At 43.4% G+C, this 26,343-nt stretch overlaps 1 protein-coding gene across 3 annotated transcripts; it reads right to left on the minus strand.

Annotated features, from left to right (window-relative positions):
- Positions 1-983: 983 nt before the first annotated feature.
- On the minus strand, positions 984-26,343 carry eepd1 (endonuclease/exonuclease/phosphatase family domain containing 1). 3 transcript variants are annotated; one of them, XM_029166455.3, is made up of 8 exons: positions 26,192-26,343; positions 25,140-26,017; positions 7,219-7,270; positions 3,582-3,692; positions 2,842-2,985; positions 2,368-2,506; positions 2,092-2,286; positions 984-1,388 (listed from the first exon to the last, which is right to left on the minus strand). In XM_029166455.3, the coding sequence occupies exons 2-8, from the start codon at positions 25,985-25,987 to the stop codon at positions 1,198-1,200; spliced, it is 1,680 nt and encodes a 559-aa protein (XP_029022288.1). In that variant the 5' UTR covers positions 25,988-26,017; positions 26,192-26,343; the 3' UTR covers positions 984-1,197. The 3 variants fall into 3 exon arrangements, with proteins under 3 accessions (XP_029022288.1, XP_029022290.1, XP_029022289.1); XM_029166457.3 differs by having other exon boundaries at positions 2,842-2,970; positions 26,192-26,342; XM_029166456.3 differs by having other exon boundaries at positions 25,140-26,048; positions 26,192-26,330.

Here is a 26,343-nt window from a genome sequence, read left to right on the forward strand (position 1 = left end):
AGTCACAAAAAAAACATGACTCACATCATCTACTGTTTATTCCTCTGTCATAGCCCATCTCAGCTGTGAATCAGGCAAGAATTAGGGTTTACTCTGGACAGGTTGCTAGTCCATTGCAGGACCACATATAGACATAGATTGCTCACTCTCACACCTACAGTATAGACAAATTTGAACTGTCAAATCAACCTAATTGTAATCTTTGGACTGTGGGATGACACTATTGTATTCACCACGCCCATAGACACAAGGACACCTGGGTGACCCTGAAATCTGTAATCTGGAATGCCCAATAATTATGAATAATATGGGATTCTGGAAGAATGATCAGATACCAGTGGGGTCATTTTGATTCTCACTGAAACTCTACCAATAAATTTGGTGGAGTGTTGAGATAGTTGTCAGCATCTACACAAAGGTTAAAGTCATCCACTATAATGACTTTATCTGTGCTAGAACTACAGTAAGTCAGAAAGAAATTGAATTAGGAACATTGAGTACGGAACAGGAGGATAACAGACTACAACAAACTTGTTTTGGAGTTTTCCAATCGGGTGAGAAATTGTCACAATCAAATCAGTGATAACTGTTCAATAAGTCAGAGTTAAAGATGCTGCTACCCCTTCACCCTGACCTGTGTTTCATTTCATTTGATTCATTTGAACTAACATATTCATTATAATTTGCATAGATTAGGTGGTCACTAGCTATGAGTCTGTGTCCTGGGCTTCACTCCAAACAGCTGTGAAGTTCACCTAGGCTGGGTAGCCCTCCATGGTGACAAGCCGGGATTGCAGTTCAGTCAACCTCACCTCCAAATCTGGAAATACCTTACACTTCACTACAAAAGTCATTATCACTGAAGGAGGCAGGTAAGCTATGTTCTCACTCTCATCACTGAATACTCCAGTTAAAGCACTCAGCTGAGCCTGGATCAGTGAGATGATTATGATCGCTTTGAATAATGATCATTTAGACACACATTGAACATTAGTATTTATTTCATATACATACAGAAAATGTTTGGCACTTTTTTAAATTGCATTTACGATGTACATTAATGTTTCTGACAATTATTATACAGTTCTAAACTAAAACCCCCAAGAGAATTTTAATAGTTCATTCAGCAGTAAACTCTGTCTTCACAAAATGATTCTTCTCTTATTTAGTTCTATGTCTTGTGTGACTCAGATGTCGTCACCGCTCGTGTTTGGGGATTATATCATCTCTGTCCACCACTGCCATACCAGGTTTATTCAAACCTTTAGAGAAGACATCTGTATAAAACTCTGCAACCACGGGGCAGTGATCTGATGCTACACCACCCCACGACCAGTTGTCTGGTATCCATGGATTAGTCAAGCCCTGCCGCACTATTTTGCAGTGGCCTGCCATGAGAGAAGACAAAGAGACAGGACGTCAACAGGGATGTGAGACTGCATGAATAGCAGTTATCAGTATCGGTTATCAAGGCAACAGACAAAGACAATGTTTGTAACTCTTTAAACACTGTTAACCACAAGGAAGAAACCAGGCAACCTACTGTGAAGAGAACAGTCAATATGCCCCCAGCTTTGACATGTTGAAGTCTGTTCAGTCTAATAGTTTATGTACAGTATATTCAGAAATAACAGTTTGAATAAAAAGATCTACATCTTAACTGTACAATAGACAGCTATTCAAAACCTCCAACTTAAAACTTTATCTTATCAATTTTGTCATGAGAACTTAATAAACCTGTCAGGATTGACAGCTAAATAAAACTAAAGAACTAAAGACTCAAATCTTTTCTTGAAGGCGAATATGACCAGAGAAGTTCCTGAATAATTTGAGACTGAAAAACAAACTTCAACTTAAGCTATCAAACATGTCTGACTTGAACATACTAGTATTTTGTGTAGTATTATTTATCATTAAGTATTGAGTTTTTGAAAAACATCCTTTTTTTCTAGTTTGTCATGAACAACACTCTGCACTCTACCATTTGGATTATTTAAAGTTGTAACAGTTTGGATTTGTTTGAACTGACTGACCTTATGAACCTGTTTTAACATTATGTAATCTTCTGTCCAGTATGTAGTGTATGCTCACCAGAGAAAGTCTTCTTTAGGGAGCGGCTGACCCAGATGTTGTCCAGACAGTGAGTGCCCTGTGGGGAGCGGGTGGTGATGTTTGTGAACTCATTGGATAGTACCAGTGCACAAAGTTTCTCCTTCCTTAGCATGTCCCACTCTGAGCTCTGAGGAGAGGTGCCAAAATCTCCTAACACCACCAGGTCCTTCTCAACTGTAAATTATAAGAACAGGAGGAATTATCATGATTTCTGGTCTAGTATGATTTATCTTGTTTTTAACCTGATGGACTGACCTTTTAGCATTTCTTGGATGCTATGGGAGAGGTGCTGACACTTGGCATCACCTGTAATGTGGTTATTGCCATTGGATGGTACTGGTGAGGCTGTGGCTGGTATGTGGATGTTCACCAATGTCAGCTTGTATGAACCAACCTAATAAAAACAAGTGATTCTGGTCACAATTCTTGCAGCAAGTGAGAAACTAAAGAAGATTGAGATGCATTGCAAATCCAGGTCATGTCTTATGTCACTTCACTGGTCGACCCTCAAGTCAAACCTTGTAGGAAGAACAACAACATATAACATATTCCCCAACATTAGGGCCTTAAAGTAATTAGACAAACTATGATGATATTTTCCAGCTTTGTTAGATTTAATATATAATTGTATCTGTATACATATGTTTTTGCTGTGATGGGAACTGCTATATATAAATATAATTGAAATAATTATTATAATAATTAATGTTATAAATAAACATTACTTACAAAAAAGTTAGCCAGGTAGAGGGGAGAGGAGGTGGAATTCCTGTCGACAGCAGGAGACTCGAGGAGTACAGTGTTCCTTAGGTCAATACCAGATGAGCTGTCCCACAAAAAGCCAGAGTAGCTTACTCCCTGGGAACACAGGATCTAGGTTATTGATATATAGGATTATTAAACTGGAACACTTAAGCGTTTATATGCTTAGTCAGAAGGAAGATCTATTTATGCAGTAGCACTTTATTATGCAAAGATAAAACGTAAAGCATTACATGAATTATAGAACAGAACAGAAAGAAAAGAGAATGTAATGTAAATATAACACAATAATACAAGAATGCATACTGTATGAACTTTGAGGATTATTGTGGATTTTGAAAAGTTTGCGACCAAATTAATCGGAAATATGCTGAGACAGTTTTTTCTCAAAAACACACAGTAAGTCTGAAGCTAGAATATGTATATAGGACGTAGATAGAATTAGACACTGACAAAAACCTAAACCTAACTAGCATTATCTGCACAAAAGCCTTTTTTCCACCTGTACAGTATGTGTATGTTAGAACATGCTCACACTCATTTAAGTCTCTGAAAGTTCATCTGACAATTGACAGAGGGAAAACTTAGTTGTGTATCACATGGAAACCTGAATATGAGTTGTCTGGCAACTGGTGCCTTCATTTTATGTGTGGGGTGAGAAATGTACAGTAGTGTTTAGCTGACTCAGAGATATTAGTGGCCTGTACCTTGTTTGAGAACCCAGTGGGTTTTTCAGACACAACACTTTTCCATAGTCCTCGTGGCCATTTCCACTTCCGCACGTTTGCTAGTGTCCCTTGGTTCAATTCCATGCAAAACTGCAACAGGACATAAAAACAGGAAATGCTGTGAGAACTGAACTAATGTAACCTGATTTCACGTTAGTCACACTTCAGTATTTGGAAATTAAATCTCACTTTTGGTTCTGCAAATATATGTCGGGGAACAAGTGAGTACTATGAGAACAAATACAACAACACTCACTTGGATAGATCCCAGGGAAAACTGAGACACACTAAGATGAATTTTTCACAAGTGTTTGTTAACAGAAACACTAAACGCAGCCATAAATCACACAGTGAGGACCCCAGTGTGGCCCCAGCGTACAGCCTGCATCCTGGCAGAATTCCCAGGTCTGGCAGAGGAACAGTGCCACAGTACTGTACCTACCTGTTATACATGTGCACCAGCAAGGTGCCCAGTACAAGCACAGTCTGTCCCACAGAGCTGCAGAACTGCTCTGATTACCAAAGCAGAATTGTCAAGGAAAGTTGCATTTGTCCTGTTTGAATGTCAGGATCTTAATCTGTTTATCTGCACAAAGGCTGCTTTTAAAATGCTAAAAATGACATTGAAGCTGAAGCACAAGTTCCTTAGCAACAAACACAAACTGGGTTACTTTCTGTGACTCCTGTCACATTTACAGGAAGTGCAGCTAGTTTAAGGAGATACATTTTTTACTAAACTCTTACTTACTAACTAGGATAAATATTCTTAGAAACAGATAAAGCAGGACCTCAAGTAAACACACTAGTTTGTCTCTACATTGTGTTGTTTGATTAATTGTTGTGTAATTAAAATCTTTAGGAAAAGAAATTGTGGAATACAAATTTGAGCGGTGGCTGCCCTTCGTTTAAGTAAAATCTTCAGTTCAGACACTGAAGTCCATAGTGTTGGGGGATCTTAATGTGAATAAACTGTATTAAAAAAATCATTATTTAGGTCCCACATGTTCAAACACGAGGCGTGGGTTCGATTTCTGGGGCGGCCCCGGGTGCCTTTCTGTGTGGATTTTGCATGTTCTCCTTGTGTCTCTCTGGGTTCCCCCGGCTTCGTCCCACAGTCCAAAGACATGCGATTAGAATAAATGGTCTTGCCCATAGGTGTGAGTGAATGTTTGCGTGAATGGCTGTTTGTCTCTCTGTGTGACCCTGCAAGAGACTGGCGACCTGTTCAGGGTGTACCCCACCCTTCGCCCACAGCAATCTTGGATAGGCTCCAGCCCCCCACGACCCCGAACGTGAAGAGCGGTAGAAAATGGATGGATCTCATAATACTTAATAATAGCCATGACATACAACATCGCAACTACCCTAATCACAAATTATTGATACTGATAGTAATAAGTAATGGTAGCACTTAAGCACACAAGGTATGTGCACACACTCATACATATATCATATACATATGCATTATTATAAATAATCTCATAATACTTAAAAGCCATGACATACAATATCACTAGCATAATCACACATTATTGATATTGATAATGTTAAGTACCATTAATACTTATAGCTACGTTTAGAAAGCCTGTTTAGGTGTTGAGTGTCCCACTACAAGGTTAGTAAGGCTGTATCTTAACATTGTTCACCCAACGGGGTGAGGCAGACGTTGGTGCATGAACAATGCCACTTGTGAAAACCAGGGTGATGGGAGAAGCACGGCCACTATACCCAGCCAAATGAGTGGAGGGAAGAAACCCAGTAGCCAGGGAGCCTACACACCTTCAGTTTTAGGAGGGCAGGTGTTGCGACACAAGCCGCCCACACAGAACCTACCAGGCAGAGCTGCAACAGCCACAGAGACAACACTGAAGGCCAGAATGGACCACTGTGGGTCAATGCTGTGAGAATCAGGGGCAAGCACTCCCCCCAGTAGGGGGTGAGCCTGAGAGAGTGGAGCCCGAGGACCCATGGTCCATAGGGAGCCCATCAGCCCATTTGGAAGATCCTTTGACCTCTATAGTGTGTTCTAAGAATTGTATATTTTATATATACAATTGTATATTGTATTAATTGTAATATATTAATTGTAATTAATTGTATTCATTGTAAGATAGTGTTTTTTGTCATAATCATAAGTTAGCACACATATTTGTCCAGAAAACATGGTTAGTAGTGATGTTCAGATCAGCTTCCCATTTAGAGATCGGGAGGCTCACTGTATCATTAACATTGGAAATTAGAATATAGACTTTTGATACCGTCCATTTCAGTGAGATTCCAATAAATTGTTCCATTGTTGGTGGGGGCTGCATCTGTATACTGTAGGAGTATTTTTAGTTTTATTACTGACATTATTTGCTGATACAAGAGACTAGCATTAGTGATTTCATATTGAGATACTAAATCTTCAAAGGGTGAAATTATCTGTTGAGAATACATGTTTCAGGTGAGTTATGTAGGTAGTTCCAGGCCACTGTAGACTTTTGTAGCGTTTTTGAGTTGTTTAGTGGCGTCTTGTTTCTCCATAAAAAGCTTGAGATGGACGAGTCCAAATCTTTGAACCACATCTTGCCAAGCTGAGTTATAATCATTGAGAACATTTAGTTAAGTTTAGGCAGGACCATCATTTTAATGGTGGCAATTCTTCCCCATGAGTGAAATAGGTAAGGACTCCCATCTTTTGAGGCTACCTTCTATTTCTTTTAACAATGGATTACAGTTTAGTTTGGTAAGCTCCAATAGTCTAGGGGATAATTTGATGCCTATGTAGCTAAAATTCCCTGAGTGGCGCTTTTTCTGCATCTAAGGAGACTATGACTGACTAATTTATGGGTGGTGATATAATCATATATGCATATACAGTATATAGAATTACAAACGTATGAATGAAACGCTGCTGGCTGCTCCACTCCTGCACACATTGAAGCAACCATGACGGTTTGTCACAAACACGACACAGTTAAATGTGAGATCTGACAACACAGTAACAACAGACACACGAAAACAGCTGATGGTGCCAACATAGCAAATGAAAACTGTTTATAAAACAACTGGATTTATCGTAACATCGCTCTATTTATTTATCGCTGGATTCTGTGAGAAAATACGAAGGAACGATTATAAAGAAACTGTGTGTGGGAGGCTGTTAGTGAAAACTGCCACTTTTTCAAGGGTCGTCCTCTCATCTCCTCTCTGCTGACCTACTTCTGAAACTCTAATTCCTCCGCTAAGACTCCATCTGCTAACTGGAACATCACAGGCGTGAAAAAATGTGTGTAGGTTGAACAGCAACACATCACACAGCAGTACAAACACCAAACACTGGTTTACTAATGCCGGTGCACGTTATTGCTTACTGTACATAACACTAGCACAATGATCGCTGTCTTTAAAGGAAACTGGTTCAAAACTCACTATATCCTCAAAATGCCTCCACTCCACAGAAACCACTGTCTTATTTATAGTAGTCAAAGCTCAGGAGAGAGAAAGCAAAGACAAATGGACCTTGATACATAAGACATGTGAAAGACAGTGACACACAGAGGCCTAGTGGAGGAATATTCTGTGTCTCATTTACTAAGCATCAACCCCAGACCCACTCAGAGCTCAGCTTTACCTTGTCCAGAGCCTCCCTTTCCAGCAGGTCCTGCACTGCCAGTAACTTGATGCTGAAAGCAGAGACAGGGAATAAATTTTTTTCATGCATTTACATTAGTTTTTCTCTTAGTGGAAAAACTTGACTATCCTGCTTAAAATAAGCCTGTGACTTAAACATAGACAGATTGACAGGCTCTCTCTCACATCAACAAGCTAATTATAATGTCCAGTTAACCCAACTGCACTTAGTTGCATGTACATCAACTGCTCAAAGCAGCAATGCATTCTATTGCATTGCTTTCCTAGATGTCATTTCTACTTGGTCTAATTTGTCTATAAAAAGTATATAGTGTAATTTAGAAACAGTCATTTCCAGAATGACATTGTAATGACACTAATCTAGTCATTTTACATCAGGGCCTCCAAAACTTTATGGTGATGAGTTGTGATGAAGCCCAGGCATCTGTTCATAGCAGTTATAATAGGACAGTATTTGACTCAGTGTCATGCATGTTTGCATTATTTCATAACTAATAATGAATAATACAATAATAATAAATACTACTAAGTGAGGGGTCTCCAACCCAGGTCCTCCAGAGCTACTGTCCTGCTGGTTTTCCAACTCTCCCTACCCCAGATAACACAGATCACTTGAACAGGTGTGTTTATCCAATCAGCAGCTAACTGACACACCTGATTAAGGTAAACAGCAGGGAGAGTTGGAAAACCAGAAGGACAGTAGCTCCGGAAGACCAGGGTTGGACAACCCTGCTTTAATAAAAAATGCTGACCAGAGATCTTCAGACCAAAGCATACAGCAGATATACACACACTTAATTAAAATGCATCAAATGAATAAAAGAAAGCCTGAATTACCCACACTATCTGTTTCATAGATGGTTTCTCAGAAATGCAGAGGTAAGTCAAAGTATTGTGTACTCAGCATCACAGATGGGCCTGAAATTTTAGTTACTGCTCTAGATTACTTCTGGTGCTATGACATTATTAAACTTGGTTTGGCTTCCCAATATTCACTCTTTTATTTCTCATTTCAGTATGTTATACATTAATAAGATAGAATGATTGAATTTAAAAAGACTTAAAAAGACTAGAGCCTCTAGTCTAGAAAAAGTATATTTTAAAATCGCACGGTCATTGTTTAACAAAGGCTCATCTCATTTCAAAATTAAGGGTGGGAACTAATGTGACACATTTGAACTACACATTTCCTCAGGCAAATGCAACTGAAGAAACAATGAGAAAAGTTTTTTGTGAATTTTGTTGTGCAACAAAAAGGCATCTTTGCAGCACAATAACATTTCTATACTTGTTACTTTATGAATATATTCATATCTAATATATTTTCTAAACCAACAGTCAGCACAATATTGAGACATTTCCTGGAGTTGCAAAAGATGTTGCTTGGGAACACAAATTGTATAAAAGTGAGGAAAGCAATTCTTAGTATTGCTTCAGGACTAATAGCTTTTAGAAATAGCATCTGCTTATTTAGTCCCTGCAGACTGCTAATGCTGTGGACCAGACTCTGTTCCAATTCTACTTCATTTTGTCTGCAGCCTTTGGCACTGTAAATCACCAGACCCCCTGTGTGCAATCCCTGAAATAGATTGATATGGCAAGGGCAAGCATCCAGCTCTCACCGCCGCGACTGTATGTAGGTGTTCTGCTGGGCTGTGTCCTTGGCCCTCTTCTCTTATGAATTTTTGGTGTAACTCTGCACTCTATCATGCACTCACAAAGCTCCTTTTGTGTTTTCTATTTTAGTGTTCTGTCTCATCACCCCTTACTGTTCGTCTACCCATACAGAGGCTGGGCTCATCCCAGCCAGAAGTGTAATGTCATATTAGCGTAACTTTTAGGATCCCCAAGGTGCTCTTCCACGGCAAAGGATAAGAATAAAACAATATCACTGCACAGCACCTTTGAGGAAAACATGAGCTGGATAAATGAGAAACTAAAACTAGGATTATTACGTAATGTCTTCTCAGTTATGCAGCTTTGATGCTAGCATAATGTCATTTATGAATATATGAATGCATAATGGAAATGAATTACTCTAACTTTATTAAACAGAAAATAATTTATTGTTTAAAAAATTAATACGCCGACTCTCAGTTTCAGGCTGTAGTAGGATATGTTATTTTTTTAGATTCAAGAAAATGAAAGGAAGCTAGAGGCAGTGCTTCAACCTTATCCACCTCTAACCTACTAATCCTAAATCAGCCACACAGAAGATGACATTGCATAACAGTCATTGCTATTAGAGAAGTGCTACTTCTGCTGCTGAGCACTGCATAAACTCAGAACTATGCTAGGATGATTCACATCCACTTGCTGTACATTATACAGTACATTATCATGTATAACTACATGTATGCTGCATTCCAGATAAACAAGTGATTTTTGTGTGTCCGCATCACCAAACTGATATTTCCCTGATTGCACGCTTGTGATCAGTTTGGTGACAAACATCTGCTTTGCCTGCTCCATGGTGGTGTTATTTCTGGATAGGAACATGACCTCATCTTGATCAAAGAGCACAAGTCTGTTTTCCTTTTTCGATTTCTGTCTCAAAATCTGAAAACTGGAAAATCGCTGCTAGGTCTGAAAAAGCGAGGTTAAATATTAGCTAAATTATACTATCTATGACAAAATACTAAAATTATAAATTACAGAATCACTGCTGCTGACAGTGACTGGCAATACTAACAAGAAAATACTGGTTGAAAAACAAGTTAGTAAAATACCCAAATAGCCAACTAGCGAAGAATGACACAAACTACTAAGGTGGTCATGGCCAGACAATCCAAGGTTCAAGGACCAAAGTGAATATCAACAAACTAACAAACTACTGTAGATGTCTGTAACACTCAGATGCACATTCACCAGAGATAGGGCTTCACATTTAGAAATGGTGCAGTGCTGCTTTCGATCAAACCATATGAATGTCTGAGACCAACCTACAGTGGTGACGGTGGAGGAGTCCTTATATTTGGTAAGTATGGTAAAATATGTCCAAGTGGACATAGCCAGATTAGAGTGGATGAGGATGGTATTAGGAAGTGAAGAAAAACTGTACCACTTCTACTTCACACAAAACATGTGAAATATCTGAACAGATTGATCTCAAACCGGCCCTTTCAGAGTTTCACTGATATGCTCACAACTCAACTTAGGTCCATCCATCCTGCACTTGGCTGGTTTACAGATCAAAGCCAGGAAAGCAGCTGGACCAGATGGCATCAGCTCAAGACTCTTAAAGTCCTGTGCAGGCAAACTGTGTGTACCCAAGACACCACATGCCAAAGACCTTAGCAGCTTCAGACCAGTGGCCCTAACATAACATCTGATGAAGACGCTGGAGAGACTTGTCCTGGGTCACTTCCGCTCTGCGGGTGGAACCTACAGTACCTGGTCCCGCTGCAGTTCGCCTACCGACAAGGCACATGAGTATCATCATCCTATTCCTCATCTTTCTTACCTGGAGAAAACGGGCAGCACTGTGAGGATCTTTTTTTTTTGATTCCTCCAGTGTTAGTGCAACATCATCCAGCCAGTGCTTCTGAAACACAAACTGGAGGAGGCTGGTGTGGACCTCCATCTGACGGAGTGGATTATGGACTACCTCACAAACAGGCCTCAGTTTGTGAGAGCCAGGGACTGTGTGTCTGACACTCTGACCTGCAGTGTACCTGCAGTACTGGCCCTTTTCCTCTTCACCCTCTATACTGTATGTCAGACTTCAGACACAACACTCACTCAGAACTTTGTGGACTGGTGCCAGCGAAACCACCTCCTGATCAATGCAGGGAAAACGCTGTCATCCCACCGATGCACATCCAGGGGAGGGACATTACGAGAGTTGACTCTTACAACTACCTGTGCATCTGAACAATAAACTGTACTGGACTCATAACACGGATGCACTGTACGGGAAGGGTCAGAGCAGACTCTACCTGCTGAGGAGACTGCTGTCTTTTGGAGTGAGGGGACCACTCCTGAAGATCTTCTATGACTCTGTGGTGGCATCAGCCATCCTGTACAGTGTGGTCTGCTAGAGCAGCAGCATCACAATGAGGGACAGGAAGAGACTGGACAGGATCATGAAAAAAACCCATCTCTGTCCTGGGCTGCACTCTGGTGCAGGAGGTGGGTGAGAGAAGGGTCTTGGCTAAACTCACATCCATCCTGGACCCACTGGAGGACTCACTGTCTGCTCTGGAGAACAATTTCAGTAGCAGACTGATCTACCCTCGCTGTGTGAAGGAGAGATATCGTAGATCCTTCCTATCTGCTGCGATCAGATTTTACAATTAACAATGCTAACTACCTTCCACACCAAAACCGATAAACCACCCACTGCATCAGTGGTAATACAGACATTTGCTCGGTGCAATTTCTGCGCAATATTTGTGCAAAACTGTGCAATATGTAGAATATATTTATGACTGCATACCCACTCTGATCACTGTTTAGTGTTATACTGTGCCAACTCAACCCAGTTTCACTGATCTGTTTCTGTATTTTTACTTGCTGCTGTACAGTATAGTATGTACAGTATGTACAGCACATTATACACATTACAGCACAGTATAGCACAGTATAGACTTGTGAATGACTGATACAAAGAAACAGCACAGACTCATCTAAGATTAAACATGCATATAGTGCGACTGCCGTCTGTTTGTGGATCAGCAGTATCAATATCAGATATTCTTTCAAATCTGTATTTGCTGCTCAGCCGGCCTGCCAACTAGAACCGCACACTCGCTATGTAACACTAATAGATGTTAAAATCACAGGCATAATCTTCTCTGTGACCTACTGTACCAGAGCTCAGATCGCAATTTCACATAAATGGGACTCCCATCTCAGAGACTATATCCTCTCTCTGCTGTAGATGTGATCACTCTGTGCAATGAAATAAAGTCCCTCAACACTTGTGGTGGGTTAAATATTGACCCTACTGTTTCGATTGGCAGGGGTTAAATCCCAGCTCACCCTGAGCTGACCTGACGTTCAGCCATGTCATCAGGAGCTGGTGGATAATACAGAGTAAGCAATGCAGCCGCTGGTGGTCAGAATTCGCTGCATTGTTTAGACAGAAATCTGACACAATGATGAAGAAATGGTGTCACTACAGTGTCTCTGATATCAAACAGAAATGAGCTTTGAATATCTAGACACAGTTATGACATCAAGCAGAACTTTTGGCATAGCTGTCATGTGGTTGTATAATCAGGAGAGACAACATGGAGCAGTGGGTCTGACTTTTAACATCTCTGAGTATTTTAAAGCCCTGAAGGGGCAAAGGGCTCCAGGGAGCAGTTCACCACAGAGCACCCATATGTAGAGCACCCATATGTACATTAGAGCACGCAGCCTGACACAGAACACAGAGTAAGTAAAACTGAAGGTCACTCAGTTTCACTGCTCATTCACATCACCTTGAAAACCTACTACACCACTGGTAAGAGGTCTATGATTTAAATGCGTAGTCATTATACAGAACAAACCAGCAAAACAACAAGAACCTCTGGACTGCTTTTTGATTCAGTTTATTTATCTGTGCAAGAGACTGTGATTTTAGATGTCCAACGTCTACTTTAATAAACAAGAGCTTTATTTAATCTACAATTAGTTTGACTGGACAAATTACCTTAAACTAAACCGTACATTACCTGAGACTGAGTGGATGTGTGTGTCTATGTGTGGCCCTATGTTGAACTGGTGACCTGTCCAGGCTGGACCGTGTTTAAATAGAGTTTTACTATTGGCCACAATAAGTCAATCCCTTTGATTTTCAGCTCTGCTGCAAGAGACAAACAAGCAGGAATCATTAGTGTTTAGCAGCAGAAACAGGGCTATGATGTCTGCATTGGGCCGAATGAGTCCAGGTTCAAAGGGCTTGCTCAGCACTACATTACGTAACTCAATGCGTAACTCACTGCCTCCCCGCAATAAAACGCAGGCCCAATGGCCCAATGGAAATTTCCACATGAGCACCAACCATCCTGAAATAGTCCAGCACCCCGGTCCTCATGACCTCAGCAACCGTACTGGTCTCAACCTCTCTAAATTAATAATTACTTGAATGATTTCTTTCTGGGAGGTGCAATTAACTGACATAGAGTAAATTCAGTGTGTCATAGATTAAACTACTGTGAGGATGACACTGTTGGGGATATGCGAGGAGCACAAATTATAATAATTGGATTTATAGCTCCTGATTGGAGATACCAATTATGTTTATAATTTAGATTCACAAATCTTGGTTATTAGCTTAAATATATATAACTATACGACAAATGTCTATAGTTTGGCAAGTGAAACACTTACTATTATTGATTTAATATTTATTAATTGAATTAATTACTTAGTTTACGGGGCACCACCCTGTTTCCAGGGACCAATAACCGATTTGGAATAGCCAATACAGTCTCATTTGTATTTAAGTTAGTTGAAGGGTGAACTCCGTACCATAGCCGACTCAATTCACTAGTGCTGCAAAACCATATACAAATAATCACAAACAACGACTAGTTAAATTATGAACGCTTTATTAAACAGTTAATATTAACTCTAGTGTCAACACTATCTTGAATAACTCAGCAAATCACAACTTAATTAATGGTGTGTTCGTCTAGCGTTCTGTATGTGTATGCGCGTTACCTGAGATAAGAGGGTGTGTGTGTGTGTGGTGTGTGTGTGTATATGTGTGTGAGGGTGAGAGAGAGAGAGAGAAAGAGAGAAGAGGAGGAGGAGGAGAGCGCCCCCCTTTAGGGGCGTGGTGAGGTGCACAGCTGCGCGCGTGTGCCGGTGAGCCCTTTGAATGGAGCGCGCGTGTCTGGCGCTCACAGGGAAAGAAGCGTGTAAAGGAGTGTGAAGTGGGACTAGCGTGGATAAGGCTCGTGGTCACACAAACACGTGGGGCTATATTCTGCGATATAGTCACGTGATCGCGGAAGCGTGCAGTGGTTGAAACGTGCGCTTGGCGTGGTCGCAGCAGAAACAGAGCCTACACGTAACCAATAAAGCACTTAAGCTAGCGAAATCACAGGTTACAACACTTCAATGCACCTCTTAGATTCACGTAGATCTGTAACAGCGTTACAGTCACGTGATTGCGGAAATACACAGCGGTCAGATCGTGTGTGCAGGAAAAGAAACACAACATAAAACAATTACTGATACCCTAAGAGTTCTACTCTGCTCAGACTTAAGAATGCCTCTGCCTTACTGCTCAATCCTGGTGAGAAGCTCCGGCGTTGCGTGCGTGCGTGCGTGCTTGCGCTGTTGCGGTCCGGTCCGGTCCAGGTGTGCGTCGCGTGATCGCGTCGTGATCAGCTGATGCGGCGGCGAGTGAGGCGGTTAAGATGGCGGTTTCCTGCCGTGTGGCTGGAAGTAGATGGGTGATCAGGCCCGTTCTCTGTGACGACGTCTCCGTTGGTTCAGCTGCTGGCTGCGGTGGAGGCTTCAGGCGTGCTGGTGCCGAGGGAAGCTCCAGGTGGGGCAGCGAGAGGGTCGAAGAGAGGAAGGGGAAACGGGAGATCGAAGAGAACAAGGGACGAGTCTTGGGTCACGGCGACTTTTATAACCGTGTTTTTGGTCACGCCCATCCTATTGTTTGGTCCAATCAGGATGGCTGACGTCCAAGTTTCTCCTCCGTTTGTCGCTTGTGTCAGCGGGGTTCGGCCTTCACAGCGGGGAGCCAGGTGTGGTTCCCCAGCCTGGCGCCTGGTTTTGGCGCCGAGATTTGAAATCTCTTTGTTCTCACTCACTACTATCAGGATGAGGACTTTACATGCAGGCCGCAGGATTCCCTTTGTCTGAGGAGAATGCATGTGGGTCCTTGATACTGATTCTGTCAATAACCGTTTATACACATGAGGTCCCCCAACATCCCCCCTTTTTGTTCTGAATGATGGCGTGTCAGCCGTCGCTTCGGAACAAGACGTTGAAAGGGTCCATGTGCTCTGACAGGTTCGTTAAGGTCCTCAGTGTACTTGTCATCTCCTGTGGGCATTATCAATGTTCATTGACAGTCCATGTATTCCAAACAGTCCTTGTTTGCTAGAGTTGGAGGCAAGTCTGAGCATTTTAGAGGCATGTCTGAGCAGAGGCAAGAGCATGTCTGAGCAGAGGCAATAGCATGTCTGAGCAGAGGCAAGAGCATGTCTGTCTACAATCCTAAACCATATCATTTCCTATGTATTTCTTAGGTGAAAGAAAACACAAGAAAAGAGAGGGATAGATGAGTGAAGAGAGGTGTGGTTAGAGTTTGCTGGTCAACTCGTAAGAGTTGTTCTGGCAAGTCGTTGCCAGGTTGGTGTCTTTATGAAGTGTACATGTTTGTGTCTGGTGTGGACTACAGTGTGTACATTCTCTCGTTGCATGAGATCTATAAAGACATGGACCTGCTTCTAGATTAATCTAACCACAATTGGTACCTGCCAGGGTTGTGCCGTGGAAATGTGTAGGGGGCCAGGGTTGTGGTACCTGAAAGGGATGCATAACCGTGGTGGTAGTGGACACAAGGCTTTCCTTTATAAGGCTTCAACAGAAACTCAATAAGTTGCTACTGACTCTGACCGAGGAGCTAACTTGCAGATGAGATTTCATTAGCCTACCTAGCTACCTGTACCTGAATTATCTTCTCTGATTGTCCTGGAGGGTCTCAGGAGGCTGCAAAATCATTTAGGAGAAGAATGAACTATGTGTGGCTTACACATTGTTTAGGCTCATCCAGAGATCCAGCTATTCCTACCAGGTTGCTGATAAGATTTTGGGACCTACAATGGATGCGGACTAGTTCTCTTTATACATATCACGTTGTGGCATGGACTAGTCTACCCTCGCCTTTGGGAGCTGGGACTGCTCCCCCCTTTTGGTATGTGGATGTGTTTGACGCAGGCTTGGTGCCTGGTCTAGGCCACCTATGTCTTTCATACCTAGTGTATAGGGAAATACGCCTGGTCTAATCCACTAGTGGGGAGTCAGTGTCTGGCTTCTGTTGAGAGGTCTGAAGGAGCAGCCGAACTGTTAGGCCTGTCAAGTTCTTTTAGGGCTTCCTCCACGCATCTCCGTACCAGACTTACAATGTCCACCTCTGAGTCTTCCCGTGACAGGTGAACTGGACTGTGGTCCCTGTACCTACGGTTCAAGTTCTGTCTGAACCGACCTCTTCCCCCTGTGGGTGGGAACGAGGTTGTTTTGGCCTTGAATTACAGCGTTGAAGAGGCTCATCTTCCCGGTTGACTGTGTCAACCTGCTGGCGACGTGACCTGCGGTTTTGAGTCTTCCTTTGCCCTCGTCTGCTTCTCTTAGCACGAGGCATTTCGTGGCCTTCAAGTGTTAAGTCAGACTTTTGATGGGTCTGGATACTAAAAACTCTGGCGTCCGCTACAGGTCTCCTAATGGGGCGTACACGCGTTTCCCATACCAGTTGGGCATATCTCACAACTCCCTGCATTGTGCGCCTGCCTGTCTTACAGTGCATGGCGACATCAAATTGGATGCTGTCATGGAGATTATGCAGGAATAAGGACTGGAATGTACTGTCTTCTTCTAGACCTGGTGTATTCCGTCCTTGGAAGTAGGCCTTTCTGAGGCGCTGTAATATTCTTTGGGAGGTTCATTTCTTTTGTGTAAGACATTGAACGCTTCAAAGATAGTTTGCTGCCGGGGTCAGAATATGGGGCATATTCTTCTCTTAAAGCTCGACAGAGTGAAGAGTAATTGATCCCGAATGGCAGGCTTGAGTGTTTCCATGAAGACATGGACACTCCTGGGTGTAGTCTTCCAGATTAGCTTTAGTTTCTCGCGAGCTGTTGCATGAGGGAGGTCCAATAAGCAACGATCAACTTCCTGCAAGTAGTCGTCTATGGTAGGATCATGGCTATTGGGGTCAAAGCACTCAATGTCTTGGCTAGGATTCAAGCTGGCGTAGGCGCAAACCTAAGTTTTGGGAAGGATAAGCATTATCAGAGTCACTTGAGCTTGTGTCGTCCCACTGGTCGCTGTAACGTGGGTGAACCCGACGCTGCTTCCTGCGTTTGAGACGAGGTGCTTTCTCCTCCAACAGGGGGCTTAACCTGCCACTGTCACTCTGGTTCTCGGGTGAGTTTTCCCTCCTCAGAGTGGGGGCATTCCTGTCCTCAGTGCATGAGGGGGAGTAAAACAAGTTTGCTCTGGATGCTTTCCTGTGCACTGGAGTGCTAGTGTCCCTGTACTCAGCCACTGTAGTGGTCTGAAAACCTTTGCCTTTGGCTATCTCACTGGTAACACAAGTAGCTGTACTGAGCTGGTGCTCGTAAGGAGGTGGCTGGGGGGGTCCTCTAGCCTCTGGGCTGAGAGCCACTGCGCCTCTGCTTTGGGGCATCTGCAGCTTTGCATGTGATCGGTTTGTTTGGGCTGTCAAGAGGCGGGGCTGCTCAGCCTTCCTGGGAGCTAGCCTACTCTCCCATCTACGCCTGACTTGGTCAGCTCTGGTCTCCTTGGACTGGCTGCCGTGTCTACCTGATCACTCTGGCTCTTCCTCCTGGCTTTCTCAACCTTCCTTGACTGGGCCACTAGGAGACTAGATTGTAGGGCGTCATGGTCCTGCTGGCAATCTCTCCTTATCTTCCCGGAGGCTGCTCCAGCTCTTGTTTCGTTACCCAGAGACTCTTGCTTAAGGTGGGAAACGGTCTCCTGCTCAGCTTTGTAGCCACTGCACACAAGGAAGAGCTTCTTTTCATACTCTGCAGCCTTCAAGCTGCACCTTGCGGTGGCAGCAGTAGAGCCAACCTCACCCATTACCTCTTGGGCCAGGTGAGTTTCCGTTGAGGGCTTGGCCATGTAAGATAAATACCTCTGCAACTCAGCTTCACATTCATCAATAGTATAACTATTGAGTTCTTCTAATTCTGTTACTGACACATCTAAGATCTTTGCAACAACTCCTTGAAAGTCTAAGTTTCCCTGCTTGGGGGAACGTTCAGCACCAGATCTCCAAAGATTCACGTTGCCCATTCTGGTTCTGAGGAGCAATGTGATTTACAACTACAGCTAGAGTAGTGGTGCACAGGTGACACTTGTGGCAACCTGTGGCTTACTTGAATGTTTGTTATGTGCTAGCTGTGGAGGCTTAAGTCTGGGTTTGTCTTGTTGAAAACCGAGCTTGGCTCCCGTTAACACACAATTAGTTAGCAGGGGTTGCTAACTGAAAAGATACTAAGCCTACTCACTTCGGTTTCAGTGACGGCTTGGCACAACTTATTCTCAGTCTCTGGGGTTGCTATGCTAATGGTAGCATGCTAACACGCACACCCACTAGCTGACATGTGTTAGCTCGTTGCTAAGCTAACGCTAAGCTAACAAAGCACAGCTTGGTAACACTGATGGCAGCTAACCCTGAGCTTATAGCTAAGATAGTAGCTAGGCTAACACTAGTACCACTGGTGGTTTGGCAGCCTGTGCTAAAGCTACACTTGGCCTCTTAATGCTAAGTGGAAGCTAAGCTTCTAGGCCCACTCTTCCTACTGCAGTTCTCAGTAACTAGTGTTAAAGCAAAGGGCACCTTGGTTTCTGCCACACACAGTTATGGATTCTTGCATCCACTAGTAGATTATTTGTACAGATTTACAGCACGGTGAATAATCTTTGTCGGCCTCACACGGGGCACCAATTATGTTGGGGATATGCGAGGAGCACAAATTATAATAATTGGATTTATAGCTCCTGATTGGAGATACCAATTATGTTTATAATTTAGATTCACAAATCTTGGTTATTAGCTTAAATATATATAACTATACGACAAATGTCTATAGTTTGGCAAGTGAAACACTTACTATTATTGATTTAATAATTATTAATTGAATTAATAATTACTTAGTTTACGGGGCACCACCCTGTTTCCAGGGACCAATAACCGATTTGGAATAGCCAATACAGTCTCATTTGTATTTAAGTTAGTTGAAGGGTGAACTCCGTACCATAGCCGACTCAATTCACTAGTGCTGCAAAACCATATACAAATAATCACAAACAACGACCAATTAAATTATGAACGCTTTATTAAACAGTTAATATTAACTCTAGTGTCAACACTATCTTGAATAACTCAGCAAATCACAACTTAATCTTATGGTGTGTTCGTCTAGCGTTCTGTAGGTGTATGCGCGTTACCTGAGATAAGAGGGGTGTGTGTGTGTGTGTGTGTGTGTTGTGTGTGAGGGTGAGAGAGAGAGAGAGAAAGAGAGAAGAGGAGGAGGAGAGCGCCCCCCTTTAGGGGCGTGGTGAGGTGGCACAGCTGCGCGCGTGTGCCGGTGAGCCCTTTGAATGGAGCGCGCGTGTCTGGCGCTCACAGGGAAAGAAGCGTGTAAAGGAGTGTGAAGTGGGACTAGCGTGGATAAGGCTTGTGGTCACACAAACACGTGGGGCTATATTCTGCGATATAGTCACGTGATCGCGGAAGCGTGCAGTGGTTGAAACGTGCGCTTGGCGTGGTCGCAGCAAACAGAGCACTACACAGTAACACAATAAAGCACTTAAGCTAGCGAAATCACAGGTTACAACACTTCAATGTGCACCTCTTAGATTCACGTAGATCTGTAACAGCGTTACAGTCACGTGATTGCGGAAATACACAGCGGTCAGATCGTGTGTGCAGGAAAAGAAACACAACAATAAAACAATTACTGATACCCTAAGAGTTCTACTCTGCTCAGACTTAAGAATGCCTCTGCCTTACTGCTCAATCCTGGTGAGAAGCTCCGGCGTTGCGTGCGTGCGTGCGTGCTTGCGCTGTTGCGGTCCGGTCCGGTCCAGGTGTGCGTCGCGGTGATCGCGTCGTGATCAGCTGATGCGGCGGCGAGTGAGGCGGTTAAGATGGCGGTTTCCTGCCGTGTGGCTGGAAGTAGATGGGTGATCAGGCCCGTTCTCTGTGACGACGTCTCCGTTGGTTCAGCTGCTGGCTGCGGTGGAGGCTTCAGGCGTGCTGGTGCCGAGGGAAGCTCCAGGTGGGGCAGCGAGAGGGTCGAAGAGAGGAAGGGGAAACGGGAGATCGAAGAGAACAAGGGACGAGTCTTGGGTCACGGCGACTTTTATAACCGTGTTTTTGGTCACGCCCATCCTATTGTTTGGTCCAATCAGGATGGCTGACGTCCAAGTTTCTCCTCCGTTTGTCGCTTGTGTCAGCGGGGGTTCGGCCTTCACAGCGGGGAGCCAGGTGTGGTTCCCCAGCCTGGCGCCTGGTTTTGGCGCCGAGATTTGAAATCTCTTTGTTCTCACTCACTACTATCAGGATGAGGACTTTACATGCAGGCCGCAGGATTCCCTTTGTCTGAGGAGAATGCATGTGGGTCCTTGATACTGATTCTGTCAATAACCGTTTATACACATGAGGTCCCCCAACAACACTGACTATCTCATTTTCCAGGCATAGGAGATGCTTAGCATCGGCGCTGGGCTAACACACACACACACACACACACACACACACACACACACACACACACACACACACACAGACACACACACACACACACACACACACACACACACACACACACACACACACACACACACACACACAATAACAGGATAACAGTTTAGTTTGTGAACTATGATCAACAACATGCACGTACTGTATGACCATAAAAATGTTATAAACGAGCATGACTAAGCCTGAACTAAATCTTATCCCATCACACAATCAAGAACGATGGCTGATTACTTGTTGAATTATGACATGTGCAAGTGAGTAAACATTAGGTTAAAATGGAACCAGAACAGGACTATTTGTTGTGCACACTGTGTTTCCCCTGTGGAGCCACTCCCAGACCTGGACATTTATGACTTTGTTGTGTGTACACAAGCTATTCATTTGTAAACCAAGCCAACCTGACCTGCAATAAACTGCTCACAGGAACACACAAACTGCACACGACTTACTCCAGCACTAAGAGCTAAATGATATGATACTATTGCATGATACAAAACATCAGATCACCACCTCTTACTGCAGTAACAACATACTGTAAGATCAACTACAACAAAAACGAGGTCAGCAATGGTGCAGTGGTTCGGGCCTCACTTTATGGGTTTGAGGCTGACTGGAGGCAGAGAAATTAAACAAATGCAAAACAGATAAACCAGCTGGACCAACTTGGTGCCGCTAACATCCCAGGTGGTGAAATAATATTGTCAGGCACACAAAAACTTTTGGCCTTTCTTGTTGTCCCTGTTGAGTTTAGGTGTTACTGTATATCATTAAATACATCAACATTTATTAGCTAAGTAAGTAAAGCGGGTAAGTATAATAATTTTCCTGTAGTTTGTAGTAAAGTGCATTAAAAAAGTACCATAAATTGTAAATGACCAGTAGCTGAGTAAATGCACTCAGTGGCACAAAGACCAAAATAATGAACGTTTATTGTGAAATGTTTAGTTCTTGAAGTTGCCCATTATTGCTGTGTACTGTATGTGTCTCCAAAAATACAGCTGATTTTAAACGCATGACTCAACACAACGATGTGTTTTGTGTTACTGAGTAAAAGAGAAAAGGCCTCCTACAATTTGTCAAGCAGCAAAAGTACATCCCTCCATTTAATTTGACAGCAGCACAAAGTTTAACTGCTGCAGCCACATTTTTTTTGAAGAGAAGCTCTGTCAGCTCACACTTCCCTTGATCCATATTAACCCTGTTGGTAAGAGCTAGTGACAGCTCTTTCGTGGTTTTCCAGCCCAGCCTGCAGACATGACTAATAGCTGCCTGACGTTGACGTCATCAGGCTAAGGAGGCTGTGGTAGCGGAGCACAGTTTCCTGTTTAACCTTTAGTAAGCGTGAGTTCATTGAACTCTAGAAACTCTCTGCTTGCGCCTGGAGGGACGCCAGGAATTGTGTATACTCAGACGGGATCTTGTGATTGCTCACACAGCACAGCCCAAGCAGTGTACAAACACACCGTATCTCTCCACAAAGTCATCCTCCCTGTCAAGGATCCCTTCTATTATCATTGGGGCTATCACCAACAGCCGGGGAACAGAACGTGTAAAGCACAACTGAGGTGCTCGAAGTTTATTGGAAGATAGAGGCCTATAGGTACTTTGAAAATGTTAAGCACCATGTTCCATCATGGCAGAACTCACTACATGCTAGATGCTGCTGCATCCAGTAATCAGTGTAATTCGTGAAGAGGATAATAAAAGATATGAGAAAAAGAGAAAAGGTCCTAAACCAGTCAACCAAGTCAAACCAAACCATACAGTACCAAAAGCAAATAAATGAGCCCACTCGCTGTCTTATAGTGTACATACCCTCGGTCGAGTCTGGACATACAGTATGGGGTAGAAAGTGATCATTTATAAGTCTTCCCCAAAACCCTCTGTTATCTGATCATTATTTACTATATTTTGAACAGACCATAACAGACCTTACAGCAGAAGTAAAGAAAACTACTGCTATGAAATTTCATCGACTAAAGTGATCACAATCTTTTAAACCATCCCTATGTACAGAGGAGAGCAGTCTCCTTTTTTTTACTCATGAACATGTAGATTTTTTTGTTACTGATGCTGCAGCTTAACTGCTCCTCCACTGAAGAAGGAGGCAGTGAATAAGAGGAGGTTAGCTCCATGGCATAGCTCAGATCCACAGCCCAAAGCAGAACAACTGAAAACTATGAATTTGATGAATCCTGCCTAGTCAGTCAGCATGGAAAAACACTTTGATATGTTATAAATAAAAAGCACTTTGACTTTAGGAACTATTTTTCAAATACTATTAATCAGTCTTCCACCAACTGCTTTTCCCCCATAAACACAAAGTATGGAGTTAACATTAATAAATAAATCTTAATAATGGAATCGTAATAATTAAATCTGATTTGACATTTTACTGGGTCCCAAACTGTTCAGCCTCACGTCTCCTCTAGTCAAACATTTTAAATTTAATTTTTTACGCAGATGACACTTATGATATAACATTTGTTGTAAACTGATGCTATATAAATAAAACTGGATTGAACGGACAGTATATCAAACCTTTAGGGTGGAAATTTACCAAGAGCAGGTGCTTCCTCAAAACCGTCGACTGTAAACAAAACACTGTTTGCTTAACTGTTCCCTTACCTGTTACCTGTTAACTTTTAGTCTCATCTTGTTATTATTTTTGTGTTAAAATAAGGGTGTTGGATTGCCAGGCATTGCCCATTGAGTGTGTACAAATCCAAATACAGGTGATGTCATCAGGTAATCAAACTGTGAAGATCAAGACAACAAGAACAAGGAAGTCTAGCGTTGATGATTTGATAAAAAGGAATGCTTTCACGGGTGGCACGGTGTGGAGCACTATCAATTCACAATGAGAGGGTTCAATTCCTGGCCGGACCGGGTGCTTTTCTGTGTGGAGTTTGCATGGTCTCCCCATGTTCGCATGCGTTCCCTCCGGGTTCTCCGGCTCCCTCCCACAGTCCAAAAAACATGCATTAGGTTGATTTGTCATTGTGTGTGTGAATGGCTGTTTGTCTATGTGTTGCCCTGCGATGGACTGGCGACCTTGCCCATAGCCAGCCCTGCGACCCCATGTAAAGGATTAAGCAGTAGAAGATGGTTTGACCCCGCCCCCAAACCGTCCTCCACCCTGCACCTTCAACTGTAATTTTATCTCAAAAGCAGATTTGTCCAATTCTGGACAGACAGTCGCTGGTCTACGGCTATTTGCACAAAAAAACAACCGTCTTTCCATTTAGATCTGTGGTTTTGGTACAGTACAGTTACTTTTCACTGCACATTTTTCACCAGTATTCACACTTTGCTCCGTTGTCGCTGAGCTTTCACTCTGTCATCCTTCAGTCAAATCAGACAAGATGACTTACAAATTAACTCTTTATCTAATGGAATCATTCTATTAAATCGGCCTAAGACAAATCTCCTTCACATCCCCTGTGCGTGAAAAGCCACTTCACAGACTGCAGCTAAAGCCTCTCTGGCCACTAGTATCTACTGTACAGTATATTACCTAAATATATACTAAGTACCTACAAAAGAATGTGTATTGTAGGCAGGTTCTGACCCCTGAGCCCACCCCCACTCGCTCCCCCACCCTTCCATGTAGGTCAGGGCTCACCGCCGAAACCCTGTACAGCTCCAGTGTCTTCCACTCGCAAACACCCAGTGTAGCCAGGTCTGGTCACACTGTGCCTGGGTAGAAAGGACCTTGATGGAGCTTAACTGCGGTAGTCAATCAATTACACATAGAATCCTATTTAGATAATCCCATTATTCATCAGCACTGAAACACGGCAGTCACACAGTCAGTCTGCTACGGATCGCTGGGCTCTGTCTGCTCTTTACTGGCTTTCTTTGAAGTGCAACATTTAGTCTGTACTGTAGCTTGCACTGACTTTTATTGGGTCTACAAACAAGCCCAATACTTGAATGAGGATATTTCGTTTCTTCTTTTAGTTTTGTATGTTTACTTTAGATGTTTAATGCATTTAAATTAGATTAGCTTTAACACTGACTTTTTAACCCAAACCAACTATAAATCCTGGTGTAAAATCCAGGGAAGCAACTGACTAAGACATTACAGCATTGGTCCAGTGTCTGGTCAGATGTATGCAACAACGTTTCAGTTCAAATTTCTACATCCATGTCTAAAGGTCAGTGCTACTTAAGTTCAAACACAGTACAGCATGTGATAGTTGCAACTGCTTATTTAAATGTTATTGTACTCAATAAATAAATAAAAATAAAATAAATAAAATAATACATTATCTGATAAATATGTAGCATGCAAAATGACAATTTTGGATTTAATCATATACCATTACATTATTATGCACCTCTTGGCCTGGTCTCACATGTTCACCTACTGTAAAAGCCCTTCATCATTCATCGGTGAGTTCAGGTGAGGTGATGCTTTTACTCACTCATTCTCCAGCAGGGTCATGCACACCACTTCTTTGACCCCAGGGTTGTTCGCCTTGTCACATGAACAGCCGTCCAGGCTCCAGGTGGCCAGGCGCACCACGGACTTCCCGTCCCGCAGACCGGGTGGGGGCTCTACGTTCGGTCTTACAGAAATCATTTGGGTCGGTCCCCCAGGTGGGAGATCCAGGTCGTCGCTCCCGATGCTAAGTGATGTCGGACTGGGATGAGACTTGGTGCTGTTGGCCAAACCTCTGTTGGTGCTTGGAGACGGCGCCCGGGACCGCTCCACGAACACCTGGAAGCGGATCTTATCCAACAAGGAGCTGTTGATGTGGTTCACTCTCACCAGGTCCTCGATGCCTTTGAACGGGCCGTGCTCCTCGCGGTAGATCACGACGTTCTTGGCTATCTTCTCTGTGATGCCGCGGATGCTCATGAGTTGCGCAGCAGTGGCGGTGTTAATGTTGATCCCTGTGCAGGACTGGTGTTCCAGGTCTTTGCGCAGGGACGACGGTGAGTGCTGGGACGAACTGGTTCTACTGGACACGCATATTTCCAGTTTGATCGCCTCCAGTTTGGTGGCGCCGATCCCGCTCACCAAAGCCAAGTCCTCCACCTTTTTAAACCCACCGATACAGTCTCGGTACTCAACGATATTCTGTGCAACACTACGGTTGACTCCCGGTAAAGTCATGAGTTCCTCCTCGGTGGCTGTGTTGATGTTTAGCCGCTCCTGGTTCACCAGGATGTGTCCGAAGTTACACGCAGCGCTGAACTTGCGCTTTCCGCAGCTGAAGTCCGTAGGGTCTTTGGGGATGGAGCGGTGGCAGCCCAGGTTCCCACCCATGGTCCACGCAGGTCAACGGGGTTCGGAGTGCTAGAGTGAATGGACGCAGACAGGGATTAGGCTGAAATGAAACACCGGCAGAGAAGTGAGAGTCGCACAGATCTCAGATACAGTGTCGCTCAACCGAGGCTGCTGTTACACGCACAACATCGCAGTCGTGCTCAGACCTACATGCTGCTGCAGGTAAAGCCCAACGTAACTCACAGTTATGCGAAGAGCTGACGCGCGTCTGTGGAGAGAAGAGCCGGAGACCACCGCTCCGATGTGTGACCGGCCACAGGTCGGCCTCCACATACACACACTCATTGACCCAGACGCCAGCAATCATACCAATGCGAAACCAGTAGTCCCCAGCA

Source organism: Betta splendens, chromosome 11 (genome assembly GCF_900634795.4).
Source record: "Betta splendens chromosome 11, fBetSpl5.4, whole genome shotgun sequence".
NCBI lineage: Eukaryota > Metazoa > Chordata > Actinopteri > Anabantiformes > Osphronemidae > Betta > Betta splendens.